General features: G+C 46.9%; 1 protein-coding gene across 2 annotated transcripts in view; it reads left to right on the top strand.

The window, feature by feature from the left end:
* SNX29 (sorting nexin 29) overlaps positions 1 to 14058 on the top strand; it is a 511108-nt gene that overhangs the window by 16318 nt on the left and 480732 nt on the right. For both annotated transcript variants that reach the window (XM_040635311.1, XM_040635312.1), the window contains exons 2-3: positions 1652 to 1716; positions 4014 to 4066. In XM_040635311.1, the coding sequence (XP_040491245.1) occupies positions 1652 to 1716; positions 4014 to 4066 (118 nt within the window). The remainder of the gene's footprint in view (positions 1 to 1651; positions 1717 to 4013; positions 4067 to 14058) is intronic.

The following is a 14058-nucleotide window of genomic DNA, read 5'->3' as shown; positions in this document are numbered from 1 at the left end:
AACGGGGTCCCCTTGCTTCCTCCTTGTCTCATCAACCCATTTGGTTTTTCTTTCTAGTATGACTCTGATATCGTCTCAGTTTAGGTTTACATAGGTGCGATTTTTGCTCTACGGGAGGGAGGCTGGTTCTTCTCTACCTTCTCACTCCCATGTCCCCAGCACTTGGCGCATTGCCTGGCACACAGTAGAAGTGAGATAAATACTAAGTGGTTCAGTGCACACGCTTGCCGTCTCTGGACTTCAGTGTTCCTTCTGCAGCGTGGGGATCCTAGTACTTTGCTTGTATGGGGGGGGTGCAGAAATGACAGGATGTGAGGCATGCAGAGTACTCAGTTTGTGCCTGGTGTGCAGGAAGTGCTCAACACGTGGTCACAGTTGTTACCAACCGAGTGGCCCTGACATAGTTCTGATGAACCACAGACTATCTCTGAGGTGCGGCCCTCCTGGGACTCTCTGGCGAAGCCCATGATGAATTACCCGAGCGAGAAGCAGCTCGGTGGCACTTGAAGGCCTGTGGTGCGGGGCATCTGCTCTTGTACCTCTGAGTTGAGTCTCCTTTGAAACGACTGTGCTCTCGACTGCAGCATCACAGTACGGAGCCTGTTGACTGGAGCCCCCAGGCCTCCTGTGGGCCGTCGGCTGTAGCTCTGTAGCGGGCTGCTTGGTGCTTTGATGTGTCCCTGCCTCAGACCCTTTTAAATGGAAGTTCAGCACATGCCACGTGTATCAGGAATGCTTTTGGCTGCGAGTAACGGCCCGGCATGTAGTGGTTTGAGCAAACGGGGTTGTTTGCTGTATGAGAGGTTGGAGATTTCTAGTATTGGTCCATCAGTGAAATGGTGTCAGGGCTGGTGTCTCTGTGGTTCTCTTGGCCTTCCCTCCGGGCTTGTTGCCTCATGGCTGCACAGTGCTGCTCTGGCCCCTACCCCTAGCATGGTTAGGATGAAGGTGTGAAGGATGGAAGGAGGAATGAAACCATTCATAACTGTTCTTCTATCAGGAAGGGATGGTTTCCCCGAGCCCTCCCAGTGCCCTTCTGCTTACATCTCGTCAGCTAGAACTTCTTAAGGTCAATCTTCCAAAAGAGGCCGAGAAAAGGAGTAATTAGGCTTTTCAGCTTGTACTGCGGGAGGTGGCATGGGGAAAGGATGTTGGAGCCGATGGTGAGGCCAGCCAACAGGCAGTGCCTGTCATAGTAGGGAACCTGCTGGTAAGTCCGAGTGCTGGTTCTCAGCTGGGGGCAGTTTTGTCCCCCAGGGGACATCTGGCAGTATCTGGAGACATTTTTGTCGCCACAGCTAGGGTGTGTGTGTGTGTGCGCTAATGGTACTGGGGGTAGAGGCCAGGGGCTTTGCTCGCCATCGTGTTCACAGGGCATACCCACCACAATGATCTGGCCCCAACGTGAGTTGCGCCAAGGTTGAGAAACCCTGAGTTAGACCTTTCCGGGCACATTTTTCAAATGTGGGGGACATTCGTTTAGCTGCTTTCCTGCGATGTAGCAACAGGCAAATGGCCAAACTTCACTGTAATGATGTAGATTATCGGTGCCTTCATTACGGAGGACGCTGATGCCAGTTGGGGACAGTGGCAGAAAGTCTCGGTAGAAGGCTCGTGTCAAACAGAACTAATGAATCCTGTTGCTTTCTAGGACCACAGAACAATGACCTGAAAAGACAGTTTCTGCTGGAGCGTCTGCTGGATGCCGTGAAACAGGTAGGAGGAGAGCTCCCATTTGACTATGAGGTCAAGTAACAGTGTCAGGCAATTCATGTCAAAGTCCTTTCTGCCCTTCCCTATATGCACGGACTTACCCCCACTTTCAAAGTTTGGGAGCAGTGAGGCTTGTAGTGTCTCTCAGGCCATGATAGAGCAGGGAGGGCAGTCGGAAGTAGCGACGGAGGAGCGCCCCGTGTCCTGACTTTCTAACACACCTTTGGAGCACCCTGTCCTTCGTGATGTCCCTTCGAGAAGGGCATTGGTGTCGGTTTCAAAGTCTCACTTCCACGCAGTTGTGTTTTAGGGCTACTCTTCTGGGCGCTGAGGTGGTGGCTGGAATTAGTGCCGCGTGGGCACAAGAACAGAGACACACAGGAGGAATGAAGCCATGCCCAGGGTCACGTGGGTCCTCCAGGTGGGGTCTGCTCTGATTGCTGGATGCGATTTTTAATATCTGGCTTTTGGCTGGGTGTGGAAGCAAGCTTTGGCACGAGGCTGGCTTTGGTGTGCTTGCTTGCGTGTGCCAGCCACGCGTTGTTAACTGCACATGCGTCAGTCCCGTGCCAGGCTCTCTGCTAAGCGCTTCACCTTGAATCCTTCCAACCACCCTGTGAGATGGTTCCTGCAGTTGTTCCAGTTTATGGACAAAGACACCGAAGCTCGGAAAGATGCAGTAATTCGCTTAAGGAGCTAGAGGTAAAAAGTAGCAGAGTGAGGACCCAGCGCTGGGAATTCTGGGTAGCTCACATTTTGGAAGCCATGACTGACAGTTCTGTGCATGCGGTCACCATACAGGGAGGTAAATACTTTCATAGAGATCCGTGTCAAGTGTTGAAGTGAACCCAGAGCAAACGGGGCATCTCCCGAGACTCTGGGCGTCTTGGGGTGCTGTGTGGTGGAAAGGACGCAGGCTCAGGTGAAGCTGGAGCCGAATACCAGCTTCATCTCTTCAAGGCTGTGTGTGCTGGGGCAACTCTGGCCTCTCTGGGCATCCTCTTCTCTGTCGTTGGGTCACTGCTCTCCAGAGGGATTGTATTTGTTAAAGTAGCTGAAGGGCCCAGCAGTAAATATGGAGCCCACGTTATTTGTTTCTTTCTCCCAGAAGGGGGAACTGTAATAAGAAAATGAAGAGGCAAGTGGAACCACTTTGAATGTAGCCGTTAAACAGAAATAAATTGGAGCCTATGCCCAGAGCTGCTGTTACTATTGTTGTTATGATTTGGGGGGGATGAAAGTATTGTACATAGGCCTTTTGAAAGTCAATCTTACTGAGGTATAACTGAGGCATAAAATAAAATACACTAATTTTAAGTGTGCAGTTCTATGAGTTTTGACAAATCTATCATTTAAAATCATTCATTCATTCATTCATTCATTCATTCATTCATTCTTTGGAGAGTAAGTTCTGGAATCTTGCAAGCCTGCTACCCACAGTGGAGATTCCACACCTTTAAAAGACAGTAGTGGCTACTGCTGATGTTGGCACTGTATTGTGAATTGAATGGTATATAACTAAAAATGGTTAAAATGGTAAATTTTATGTTATCTATTTTTTTTTTTTTTACCACCATTAAAGAGGAAAGAATGGTTTGCTTTTATTTGTACCCACCCTGGGTAAAATGTCATTTGGCACAGTCGGATGACATGGTTGAAGCTTGAATCATGCTGCCATAATTTTTTTTTTTTTAAGATTTTATTTATTTATTTGACAGAGAGAGAGACAGCCAGCGAGAGAGGGAACACAAGCAGGGGGAGTGGGAGAGGAAGAAGCAGGTTCCCAGCGGAGGAGCCTGATGTGGGGCCTGATCCCAGAACGCTGGGATCGCGCCCTGAGCCGAAGGCAGACGCTTAACGACTGCACCACCCAGGCGCCCCCATGCTGCCATAATTTTATAGGCAGGCTTAACAACTTTGGAGCCCTTTCCAAAGGCACCCATCATCACAGATTTGTGTAAGTTTTTGTTGTCCCCTTGGGAGCTCTGTGTTCAGATAGCCAGCTGCTGACACACAGAAGAAGCTTCCTGGATCATCTGCACAAGGCTGTGTGCTTTTGTTTTCCTGTTGGTGTTGTTTTCCCACAAGGCTCCCCTCTGTAGAAGTGGCAGATAAGGGCTTCCTGTAAGCGGTGGCTAGAAGGCTGGGGTGTCCACATCTCACATCTTGGCTTGACACCCAGGGCACCTGGGGTTCCTGGTCCCGTGTGTCCCAGGATCCTGAAAGCCTGTGTGGGCTGTTTGTGACGTCTGAGTGTCCCATCCCAACTGCCGATCTCACTGGCTTCTTTTTCCGTGCAGTGCCAGATCCGCTTTGGAGGGAGAAAGGAGATCGCCTCGGATTCCGACAGCAGGTAAACATGTCTCTTCTTTTTTTTTTTTGTAAAGATTTTATTTATTTATTTGACAGAGAGACAGCCAGCGAGAGAGGGAACACAAGCAGGGGGAGTGGGAGAAGAAGAAGCAGGCTCCCAGCGGAGGAGCCTGATGCGGGGCCTGATCCCACAACGCCGGGATCACACCCTGAGCCAAAGGCAGACGCTTAAAGACTGAGCCACCCAGGCGCCCCACATGTCTCTCCTAAAACCATTTACTGTCAGGACCAGAAAGGCGGCCAGAGATGACTAGCTTCTGTATTCTGCCTGTGCAGTGGTGCGGTGATTCAGTTTGGGTGATCTGTAGACCTGTCTAGAGTATTTGCAGCTTCCTGTGATACTCCTTCCCTCTAGTAGTCCATTCTGAGGGAATTACCTGAAATACCCTTCTGCATAGTTATTTTCAGGGTAATTGATCACAATGGCAGCTCAGAAATCTAAATGCTCAACAGGTGGGAGATGGCTGATAAAGTGCAGTGCGTTTGTAGGACGGAATGTTACGTAGCCATTAAAATTGATGTCCGTACAACATTTGTTTTAAGCAGAGGAATGCACATGTAGTAATTTACCAATTATATATGTAGTTAAAATAAAAAGAGTAAGATAGAAAATTATACGGATGCAGAGTGATGCTAGCATGTTAAACCACCACTCTGGTGAAAAACGTACCAGAATGTGAACAGAGGTAATCCTGGGGTTGAGGATATTGGGAATCCTTATATTTTCTGATATTTTTCATATTTTATACTGCGATCATGTGTTTCTTTTATAATTAAAAAAAAAAAACCCTAAAATTTGCAATTGACCTTCATGACCCACGAAGGGCTGATGTAATTGCATAAGCTTCTCACATTGACTGGGAGGAGACGGAAATGTTTTGGCAAAGGTAAGGGACACACAGGCATTTGCTTTGTGAAGTCATCCAGGGCTGATTCATGGTGGCAGGAGGCGCATTCCCGCAAAGGAAGGGAAGGGAAGGGAACTCACTTGCTCAGCATTCATCTCATTCTGGAGCCTGGCGGCGGCCCCCACCCCGCCCAGCAGAGCCAGTCCCGTCTGTCCTTTCAGACCCGCGTCTCCGCTGCTTTACTAGCTGCGAGCAAAGCACATTGTGCTAAATTTTAATAGAGCTGTGGGGGGCTGTTTGAACTGGTGCAGATTTAAAACTGTACCCCTCCCTTTTTCTGTCCCTTTTTTTCCTCTAGTTTTTCTCTCTAACACTTAGCACCAACCAACAGACTGTACGTTAGATTTTTTTATTTTGTTGATTTCTGTCTCCGTGTCATAATGTCAGCTCTGTGCGGGCAGGGATGTTTGCTGTCTTACTCACTCATGTATCCCCGGTGCCTGGAAGCATGGAGAAGGTGCTCAGGAAAGACTCGCCGTCCGGGTGAGCGTGTGCACTGCATTGTGCCGTAGTCAGGTGTTTACATAGCTGTGCCACCACGAGGCTTATGAGCCTTGAGGGCAGAGGGGCGACTCCTGTAGTGTGTACCTCTCAGTGTTTTGCACGGACATTTCATGCCTGTCACACATTGGCTTCTCAGTATATACACTGTGGCATCAGATCATTAGCCCGCTGATTACTTCAGTTTTTCACGAGGCTCTACTATGGGGCCTGGGCCTGATCAGCACAAGCGTCCTGATTTGGGGATGCAAGGTCTACCTGCATCAGAATCATCTGGGAGGCTTACTAAGCAATAATGCAGCTCTCCATCCCATCCTGGACGGCCTGTGTGTGCGCACACGAGCGTGTTCGTGTGTGCATCCGTGTGGCTGTGTGTGGGTATGTGGACTCAGGACTTCTTCCTCACTTGTTCTTTTTTTCCCCCCATGATTGTCCAGTTCTTTTCCTGACAGAGAGAATCCATCTCTCAATGTTAGATTAATGTACTACTAAGATTTTTATTGGGTACAATAATATGTTTTAGTAGAAGTTAGAAAGTGAATTCCTTCAGTGAGAGCTGTCCTTTCTGGCTGGAAGGAGTATATGCCGCTTTATATTAATAATAATAGTTACTGCTTCCTGCCGCTCATGATTCATGTTGATGCTTCGTCTGCAGGACAGCACCTGGAGGAGGAGGAGTGGTGGTGTTACTCCTTCTTTACCGATAAGCAAAGACTCAGAGAGGTAGGATAAACCAGCCTAGGTTACACATCTGAGAAAGTGAAACTTGCAAGGGACCCTAGTTTCTAGGGCTCCAAAGTCTGTTCTTCCCGTGCTATAGTACATTTCGTGATTTTGTTGGTTTCGAAGCTGGGTTTAAAAAAAAATAATTTTTCCCTCACCTGGACAGTGCCTTCTCAATAACAGTCTTGGTCTTATCTTTGAAATAAGTTTGGGTAAAGGTGGCATCACCTTCACATCGGAAAGGCCACATCATTGTCCTTATTCTGTGAGAAAGCTTAACCTCAAGAGGGAAAGTCTGTGAACATTTTGTTTTGGGGTCTGAAAAGATAGATGAGTCCTTTTCTTCTCCACCCCTGACAAATGGTCCAGCACCAGAAGTGATCTCAAATGTATTCTCTTCTCTCCAGCTCCCCTGCTGTCACCTTGTCCCAGTCACCACGTCTCCCCCAGGATGGCTGCCATAGACTGACTCTGTCTTCCTTCTTGTCCTGCTTCCTCTGTACAGAGAGACTTCTGCAGAATGCAGATGCCTTCCCGTCACTCCCCCATGGAGAACCTTCCCCTGGCTTCTCTTTGCTTTGTGGAAAAAGACTCACATCCCTAACACAGCCTTGCTCTTTGCTCCAGCGACCCTGGCCTGTCCTTTTCTGTTTTTGTTTTGTTTCTTTTTAAAGCCTTTTAATAATTTTCAGGGAAATCTTCAGATCCTTGATACCAATTCTCCCCCCACCCACCCCACCAAGTGCTGGTCGTCTGTATCTGTTTTCCTTGCTCTATACCATGGATCACGAGGTATTTATATTTGTTCTTGGTCATTCTTGTCACCAAGCTGTGAAACCCCTGGAATTCTCAAAGTGATAAGAGCCATAAAGGTGTCTTCTGTTATGTTAATGCAGTGACTTTTAAAAAGTCCCAAAGGTTGGGGCCTGTTGCCAGGAGAACCAATTCTATGATTAGAGGGTTGGAACTTTCCCAGCCCCCCCATCACTGGGCAGAGGAGAGGGGTTGGAGAAGGAGTTCAGTTGCCAAAGGCTAATGATTTAATCTATCCCACCTAGGTAATGAAGCCTCCATAAGAACCCCAAAAGGATGGGGTTCGGAGAGCTTCCAGGTCAGTGAACATGTGGAGGCACAGGGAGAGAGATGTTCCTGGGGAGGGCATGAAGCTCCGTGTTCTTTTCCCTTACCTGGCCCTACACATCTCTTCCACCTGGCTGTTCCTGAGTATTATAAACTGGTAATCTAGTAAGTAAAATGCTTCTTTGAGTTCTGTGAGCCACTCTGGCATATTAACCTACAGAAGAGGTCGTGGGAATCTTCGAGATACATAGCCAGTCAGTCAGAAGTACAGGTGATAATCTGGGCTTGAGACCAGCATCGGAAGTAGGGGGGGATGTGTGCAGTCTTGTAGAACTGAGACCTTCACCTGTGGGATCTAATGCTGTCTCTGGGTAGATGGTGTCAGAATTGAGTTGAGTTGTAGGACACCCAGCTGGTGTCAGAATTGCTTAGTGGTGTGGGGAAAACCCACACATTGGAAAAGGTGATGAGAATTGCATCTACCTTGCTGGTTGGGAGGATTAAGTCAGATACTGTGTGTAAAAGTGCCAGCCATGTAGGTGTTAATTTCACTCCATAGGGAATGAAGTCTGGTGGGGACAGTCATCACTCAGCTGTGACCCCTGCCCATGCTGCCTACTGATGGAGATAGTAGTCTGCAAATAGAAGGGAAGGGCAAATGTGAATTAGTGAGCCTTATCAACGTTCTCTCTTGCTCTAAGAGGAACAATTGAAGATGGAAGATTTCTTTCTGTGTAACTCCAGGTATAGTTCTCAGTCACATTTGCAAGGTGGAGCTCCTTAGATGTGTCTCTTCCCTCATTTTCCTGCAGGAAGCTAAGAACCAGTGTCTGTTAATGCATAATGGATAATTGGAAGGGATTTTTTTTCTTTTTTTTTTTTTTTTAAAGATTTTATTTATTTATTTGACAGAGATAGAGACAGCCAGCGAGAAAGGGAACACAAGCAGGGGCAGTGGGAGAGGAAGAAGCAGGCTCATAGTGGAAGAGCCTGATGTGGGGCTCGATCCCATAACGCCAGGATCACGCCCTGAGTCGAAGGCAGACGCTTAACCGCTGTGCCACCCAGGCGCCCCGGATTTTTTTTTCTTAAAAGGCCAAATGTTATCTTTGAATGCCATTTTAAATTTACTGTCTTAGGCACAGTTCTAGGCATGACTGGGAGTGTTGGCCTATGGTGACAGCTAGATTCCAGCTGGTTGGATGAACATCAGTAGGAAGCTTTGGAAGGATGGTACACAGCTGTTTCTGCCAAGGCTCTTTGGTAACAAGCAGGGGAAATCGACTCGAGTTGAGGAAGTTGTGAGCTTATAGAGTTGATGACAGGCCAGGTTTGGAAACAGGAAGGAGTCAAGACAACTTTGGAAGCCTCCTAAGCTGAAACAGGGGCCCAGAAATGGTCTTCTAACAGGAATGGTGGTCTAGTTAAGGTTCTGCTGCTGGAGTGACTCTCTCATTCTGCTCAGGATGGACGTTTCAGGGAGGAAGCACCTGATTGGCCAGTCTCAGGTCACATGTCCCCTCTTGGCCACCAGCAGAAGGATTTGGCGGAAGGAGCTTCCTGGGACTCTACTGGCTTGCTCAGTGCAAGATGTCTACTTGGGTTCACCATCCCAAGACAGGATCCAGTGAGGAAGAAATAAACCTTCAAATGCAGTCTGGGTGCTGTGATGAAGGGGTCTATTATGAACATGGGCTGCCCACAGTGCTCAGCAGCTGTCCTCTGTTTCTACTGTATTATAGTGACAGTCTTTCGTGTGACAGTACTCTGTGGTTTAACAATGTTCGTGTCTATATCATCGGTCTCATTTGATCCTTGCAGTGACCCTGAGGTATAGACAAGCAGGAGAGGGGATGATTTCCCTACTTTTACCAGTGTAGAAACTCGGAGGTTGGTCATTTATGCAGCATTAACTTAGTATCTAGTACACACTGGTGCTGGGCGCACAGATTTGGTTGGGTGGGTCATGTGGTTTGTGGGTAGTGGAGTAGGACTGGAGACAGACTTTGTATTCCTACTGTGGTCCTCATTCTCTGACACTTCACTGCCTCCTGTTTTTCTAACACACAGTTTCCTCAAATGAGACATTTGTATCACTGCGAGTGCCTAACATGTTTTTAAGCGTTAAATGTCATGGCATTAGATTCCTTTTAGTTGCCTAGTGGCTCAGTGGTTCGCCTTTTCTTTTTCAGTCTCGGTGATACTGGTGGTGAGACTTGGTTTGGTATTAATAGTTAGGTTGAATTAAATGAAATTGCTAATATTTGATCCTTTTGACCTACAAAAACAACAGTATCCTCCATTTCAAACTAGTATGTCCCCAGCAGCCCCCTCCTCCTCTTTAAACAGAGGCTTCAGGCTCAGTCTTCCTCTGGCAGAGTGGCAGAGACAGAATTTAATACTTTAATTTAATTGCATTTATATTTACTCTGTAGGGCGCATGATGCTGGCTTTCTATTTGCAATAACGATAGTTTTCCCTTTTAAAACTGGCTTCTTTACGTGGAAAAATAAGTCAAACTCAGGACAGGTAAATAACGGTATCTATCCTCAGGTGTAACAAAAGTTGCCCAGCCGTTTGTGAAGGACTGGAGTCTGGCAAGGAGCCAGTCTGAAGCTTTGTGTGGCGTTTGGGTCCCCACGCTATCCAGTGCTGTTGGGCTCGTACCAGATGCAAAGCGTGAATGTGTGGGAGGGAGAACTGATCTTTGAGATTACACAGCAGCATGCACCAGTCCTCGTGGAGAGTGTCCAGCACCATTGAAATGAAGGGAAATTAGAGGCAGGGCTTGTTTCATCAGCGTTTGTCCATAGAAACCTCCCCAGGAGGAAGTGGGGGCAGTCGCTGGGCCCCGAAATGCATGCGTTTCTCATCCCTCTCTCTTGGAGTTGTTCTCGTGCTCTGTGTTCCCCTAAGAACAAAGACCCATTCTTGTGCTTCATTAAAATTATTCCGTGGACTGTCAGTCATGCCGGGCGATGGGAGGCTGTAACGTGTTTTTTAAATACCTTGGTTTCTAGAAATAATGGCGGAAGAACTCAGCAGGCACTGGAGGTTACCTCAAGGGCTAGATACGTTATTGTCCCTCAGAAGCATCTTCTTCCCACGTGGAATTACCCAGCACAATCTGGAAGCTTCGCCTTGGAATCATAAACAGCAGCCCCAGCTGCGGGGCGGCAGAAGGCGTGTGGGATTCGGAGCTCAGAGTTTGAGCCTTGGTGTTGCCAGTCCCAAGTCATGTTGGTCTGCGGGCAAGTTTTGACTTTCTCATGGCCCAGTGTCCTCATCTGTAAACGGGTACGGTTGCTATCACATTGATGTGGTAGAGTTGTGAGTTAGGTTACGTGGAGCCTTTCTAACAGTGCCTGGTGGCTAGTAAGTTTCCAGAAATTGTTAGCTATTGTTATTGTCACTGCAGTTTTGTCTTGACACTTGGTGAATATGCTCTGCATACCGGGTCTCTCTGCCGTTACAGGGAGGCAATAGTTGGCTTTGGCTATTCGTCTCAGGACGTTTAGGAATTGTACATTTTTGTGACCCTTTTGGTGAGTATGTCAGAAGAAGAGCGGAGCATTTCCCCTCCTTTCAAAGCTTGCCAGGGAACAGTGATTGGTTTGGTGGTTTCTCTGTACCTGTGAGGGATTAGAAACATTCTGAACTCTGCAGGAAGCTGCAATACGAAGCCAGCTGCCCTTTGTTGTTCCCTAATGTCATTCTTAGCATAGTTGAAAACTGTCATATGTATTCCCCTGGACACTTGTGAAACCAGATGGCTTTTCCAGGCATTCCTTTTCCTCTTTTAAATGTCTCGGGATGTTCATCATGTGATTTTCGTCTTCAGTTTGTCATAGTTTCTTACCAACCTATTAGTTGGAGGTGTCGACTGGATATTCTAATGCTTCTCATCCTGCAAAAGATCTTGGGGTTCATTAATTGGATTATCTCTCCTCCCTATCCTGAGTACTTCATTTCCACCTTGACGATATGTAGGAGATAGTTCCACATTGCATATTCTTTTTTTTTCCACATTGCATATTCTTTCATTTTACTGTATTGATCAAATGAATTGATTTCTTTTTGGAAAAAGATTATTTTTAGCTACTGGGGAGCCCTAGGGCATTCAGCAAATCTGAGCACATTTCCACGTCTGATTTTTAATAAATATTTATATTGCTTATATTGATAGCTATGGAAAATAGTGCTTGGCCCATGGGAAACAATATGTAAGCATCATCATCGCCATCATCCTCGTCATCACTGTCCCTGATGGTGGAGAGATGGTAGAGGTGAGCATGAAGTATGAACTGTGATGTCAGATGTCCAACCCAGCCACAAATCACCAATTACCAGCTGTGTAATTTTGGACCTACTTAGCTTCTCCAGGCCTCTGTCGTACCATCTGGAAAGTGAGATGATGATCACAGCCCCACTTCCTTAGATGTCACGGTGTTTGCTTGGCATAGCCGGTTGCAACTTACTAAACTCAGTGTGTTTTCTTTCTATGACTAGTCATACCAGGGTTTTGGCTAACTTGGAAACTAAAGGCGAGACTCATTGCTCATTAATCCCTCCATCCAACAGATGTCTGTTTGTAGATCACTGTGTTGGCATTGGGGATACAAACTGGGTGAGTTGGTTGCTGTCCCAGGGAAATCAGAATGGAGTCCAGGACATGGGTGTGTAAATTGGGGATAGTCATCATGGCCTGTAGTAAGAATTACATAGTCCACACGTGAGAGGTGGGTGTGGGGTCTTTAGTGGTCAGATGGGTAGGATGGGAATTCCAGGCAGCAGGAGTAGCAAGTGGGACAGTGTAGGGAGGTGTGAGAAAATGGGATTGTAGATGTGTTGTATGTGTTGGGAGATGGTCTGGAAAGTCAGGAGGTTCCTCTCTTACTGTCACGGAAAAGTGTTTGAACTTTACCCATTAGGGTCTCCCTCCTTTCCTCCCTCCCTTGGTTTTACTTATTTGAGAGAGAGAGAGAGAGAGCGCTCAAGAGCATGAGCAGGGGGAGGGGCAGAGGGACAATCAGACTCCCCTGAGCAGGGAACCTGATGCAGGGAGGCTTCACCCCAGGACCCTGAGGTCATGACCTGAGCTGAAGGCAGACACTTAACAGACTGAGCCACCGGGTGCCCCGTAAGGTATCATTTCTTAAACTGTGGCTGTTTGCATTCCATTTTCACAGTTTTTGCCATTTCTGTATACCATCTGAGCCAGATGTTGGCTTGTGGTGGAAGGTGAAGGCCCTGTCTACTCTGGTCTTGTCATAAGTGAAATCAAAGACTGATGGCTGACTATAGTCTTTCTTGATGCATTGAAATGATAACATAAACACGTTCATCTCTGTTCCTCCTAAAATCGTGTCATGTCCCATGTGCCATGGCAAAGTGTAGTATGGGTGGGGGAAAAACAAAGAAGTATAACAGCATAGTCAGAGTTGCATTTCTGGAAGAGGTGCGGGGGGCTGGGTGGGGTGAGAGGGGGCCTGGGGAGCAGCGAGGGTGGCTCTGTGCACTGGGCAGGAGGGCTGAGTGGAGGTGGTTGGGAGGAGAGACGGAGGGATCGAGAAGCCTTGTGACTGAGCCTTGAAAAGCCGGACGGGCTGACAGGACATGGATGATGAGACACGGAGGATGAGACTTCAGTTCTCTGGCTCTAAGATGTGGTCAGAAATCAGAGCAATTGTGTGTTGTTTTAAATTTTGTTTTGTTTGTTTTAAAGCAAGCTTTGGTGTGGAGTTTTCTTTCTTCCAGGCTATGGGCTCCAACCAAGCTTTGAGAGCCCGTGGGCCCCTGGCTTAGCGTCACTTCTGTGTTTCCTCGTTTCCCATTGACTCACTCCTTCTGCATCTAGGGACTTGTGTTTTCTCCATTCTCTTTTTCCCGTTGGATCAAAGCAGCTCCTTCAGCTGATTCCTTCCCGGCCGCCAGCTCCTGTTCCTGATTTTGAAGTTCCGTATCTGCCCAGAGAATCCCAGGCCATGTTTGCATCTGGACGAAGAGCTGGAGGTCTGTCTGCCCCAGAGAAGACAGTGCCTGTGCTGATATTAGTCACTTTTGAGACTGGTCAGAAATTGTGATTTAACCCATTGAAGAATTGGTTATTTTTTTCATTTCTGGCTCCTCTGGTAGAACATTTATTTGATTTCTTTTTACATGCCTGTCTGCCACCCTCAAACCTTCACACTTCCAATGCCTTGAAAACTACTGCCTTGTGAGTTTTCACTGCTCCCAGGTTTGAATTTTTTCTGGTTCTTTGTCAACGTTTTTTTTGGCTTCTTTTTTCTCCATTATGTCTTCTTTTCCTTCCCCCTGAGTACCTTATATTCATGACCAGTGATTTTCTCCATGTTCATAAAATTTTTACAAGTAACACACCGATGTGTGTACACACACACACACACACACACTGAGATTTTATTCCCATTGTTTTACAAAAATTGAATGCTAAATAATGTTCCATATCTGCGTTTTCTCTCTTGGTACAATCCTGTCAAAACCTTTCCAAGTTAAGGTTCTAGTAATTGTGTTAATTATTTTTAATTTTGTAAATCTAATAATTGTTTTTAAGAGGTTGCATTATATCTCATGGTGCATATGTGCAGACAGTTTCCTATGAGGTAAGAGCAACTTCGTGTCCAGTGTTCACTACCGTGGACAATGAAACAACAGACACCCTTGAGCTTCTTTACTTACATAGTGAGGATTTTATTTCCTTGGCATAGATTTCTAGGAGTTGGGTTGCTGGGTCAAAGAG

The sequence above is a fragment of the Ursus maritimus genome, unplaced genomic scaffold, assembly GCF_017311325.1.
Source record: "Ursus maritimus isolate PB19 unplaced genomic scaffold, ASM1731132v1 scaffold_2, whole genome shotgun sequence".
NCBI classification, from domain to species: Eukaryota; Metazoa; Chordata; class Mammalia; order Carnivora; family Ursidae; genus Ursus; species Ursus maritimus.
This window is presented reverse-complemented; position numbering and strand designations above follow the sequence as displayed.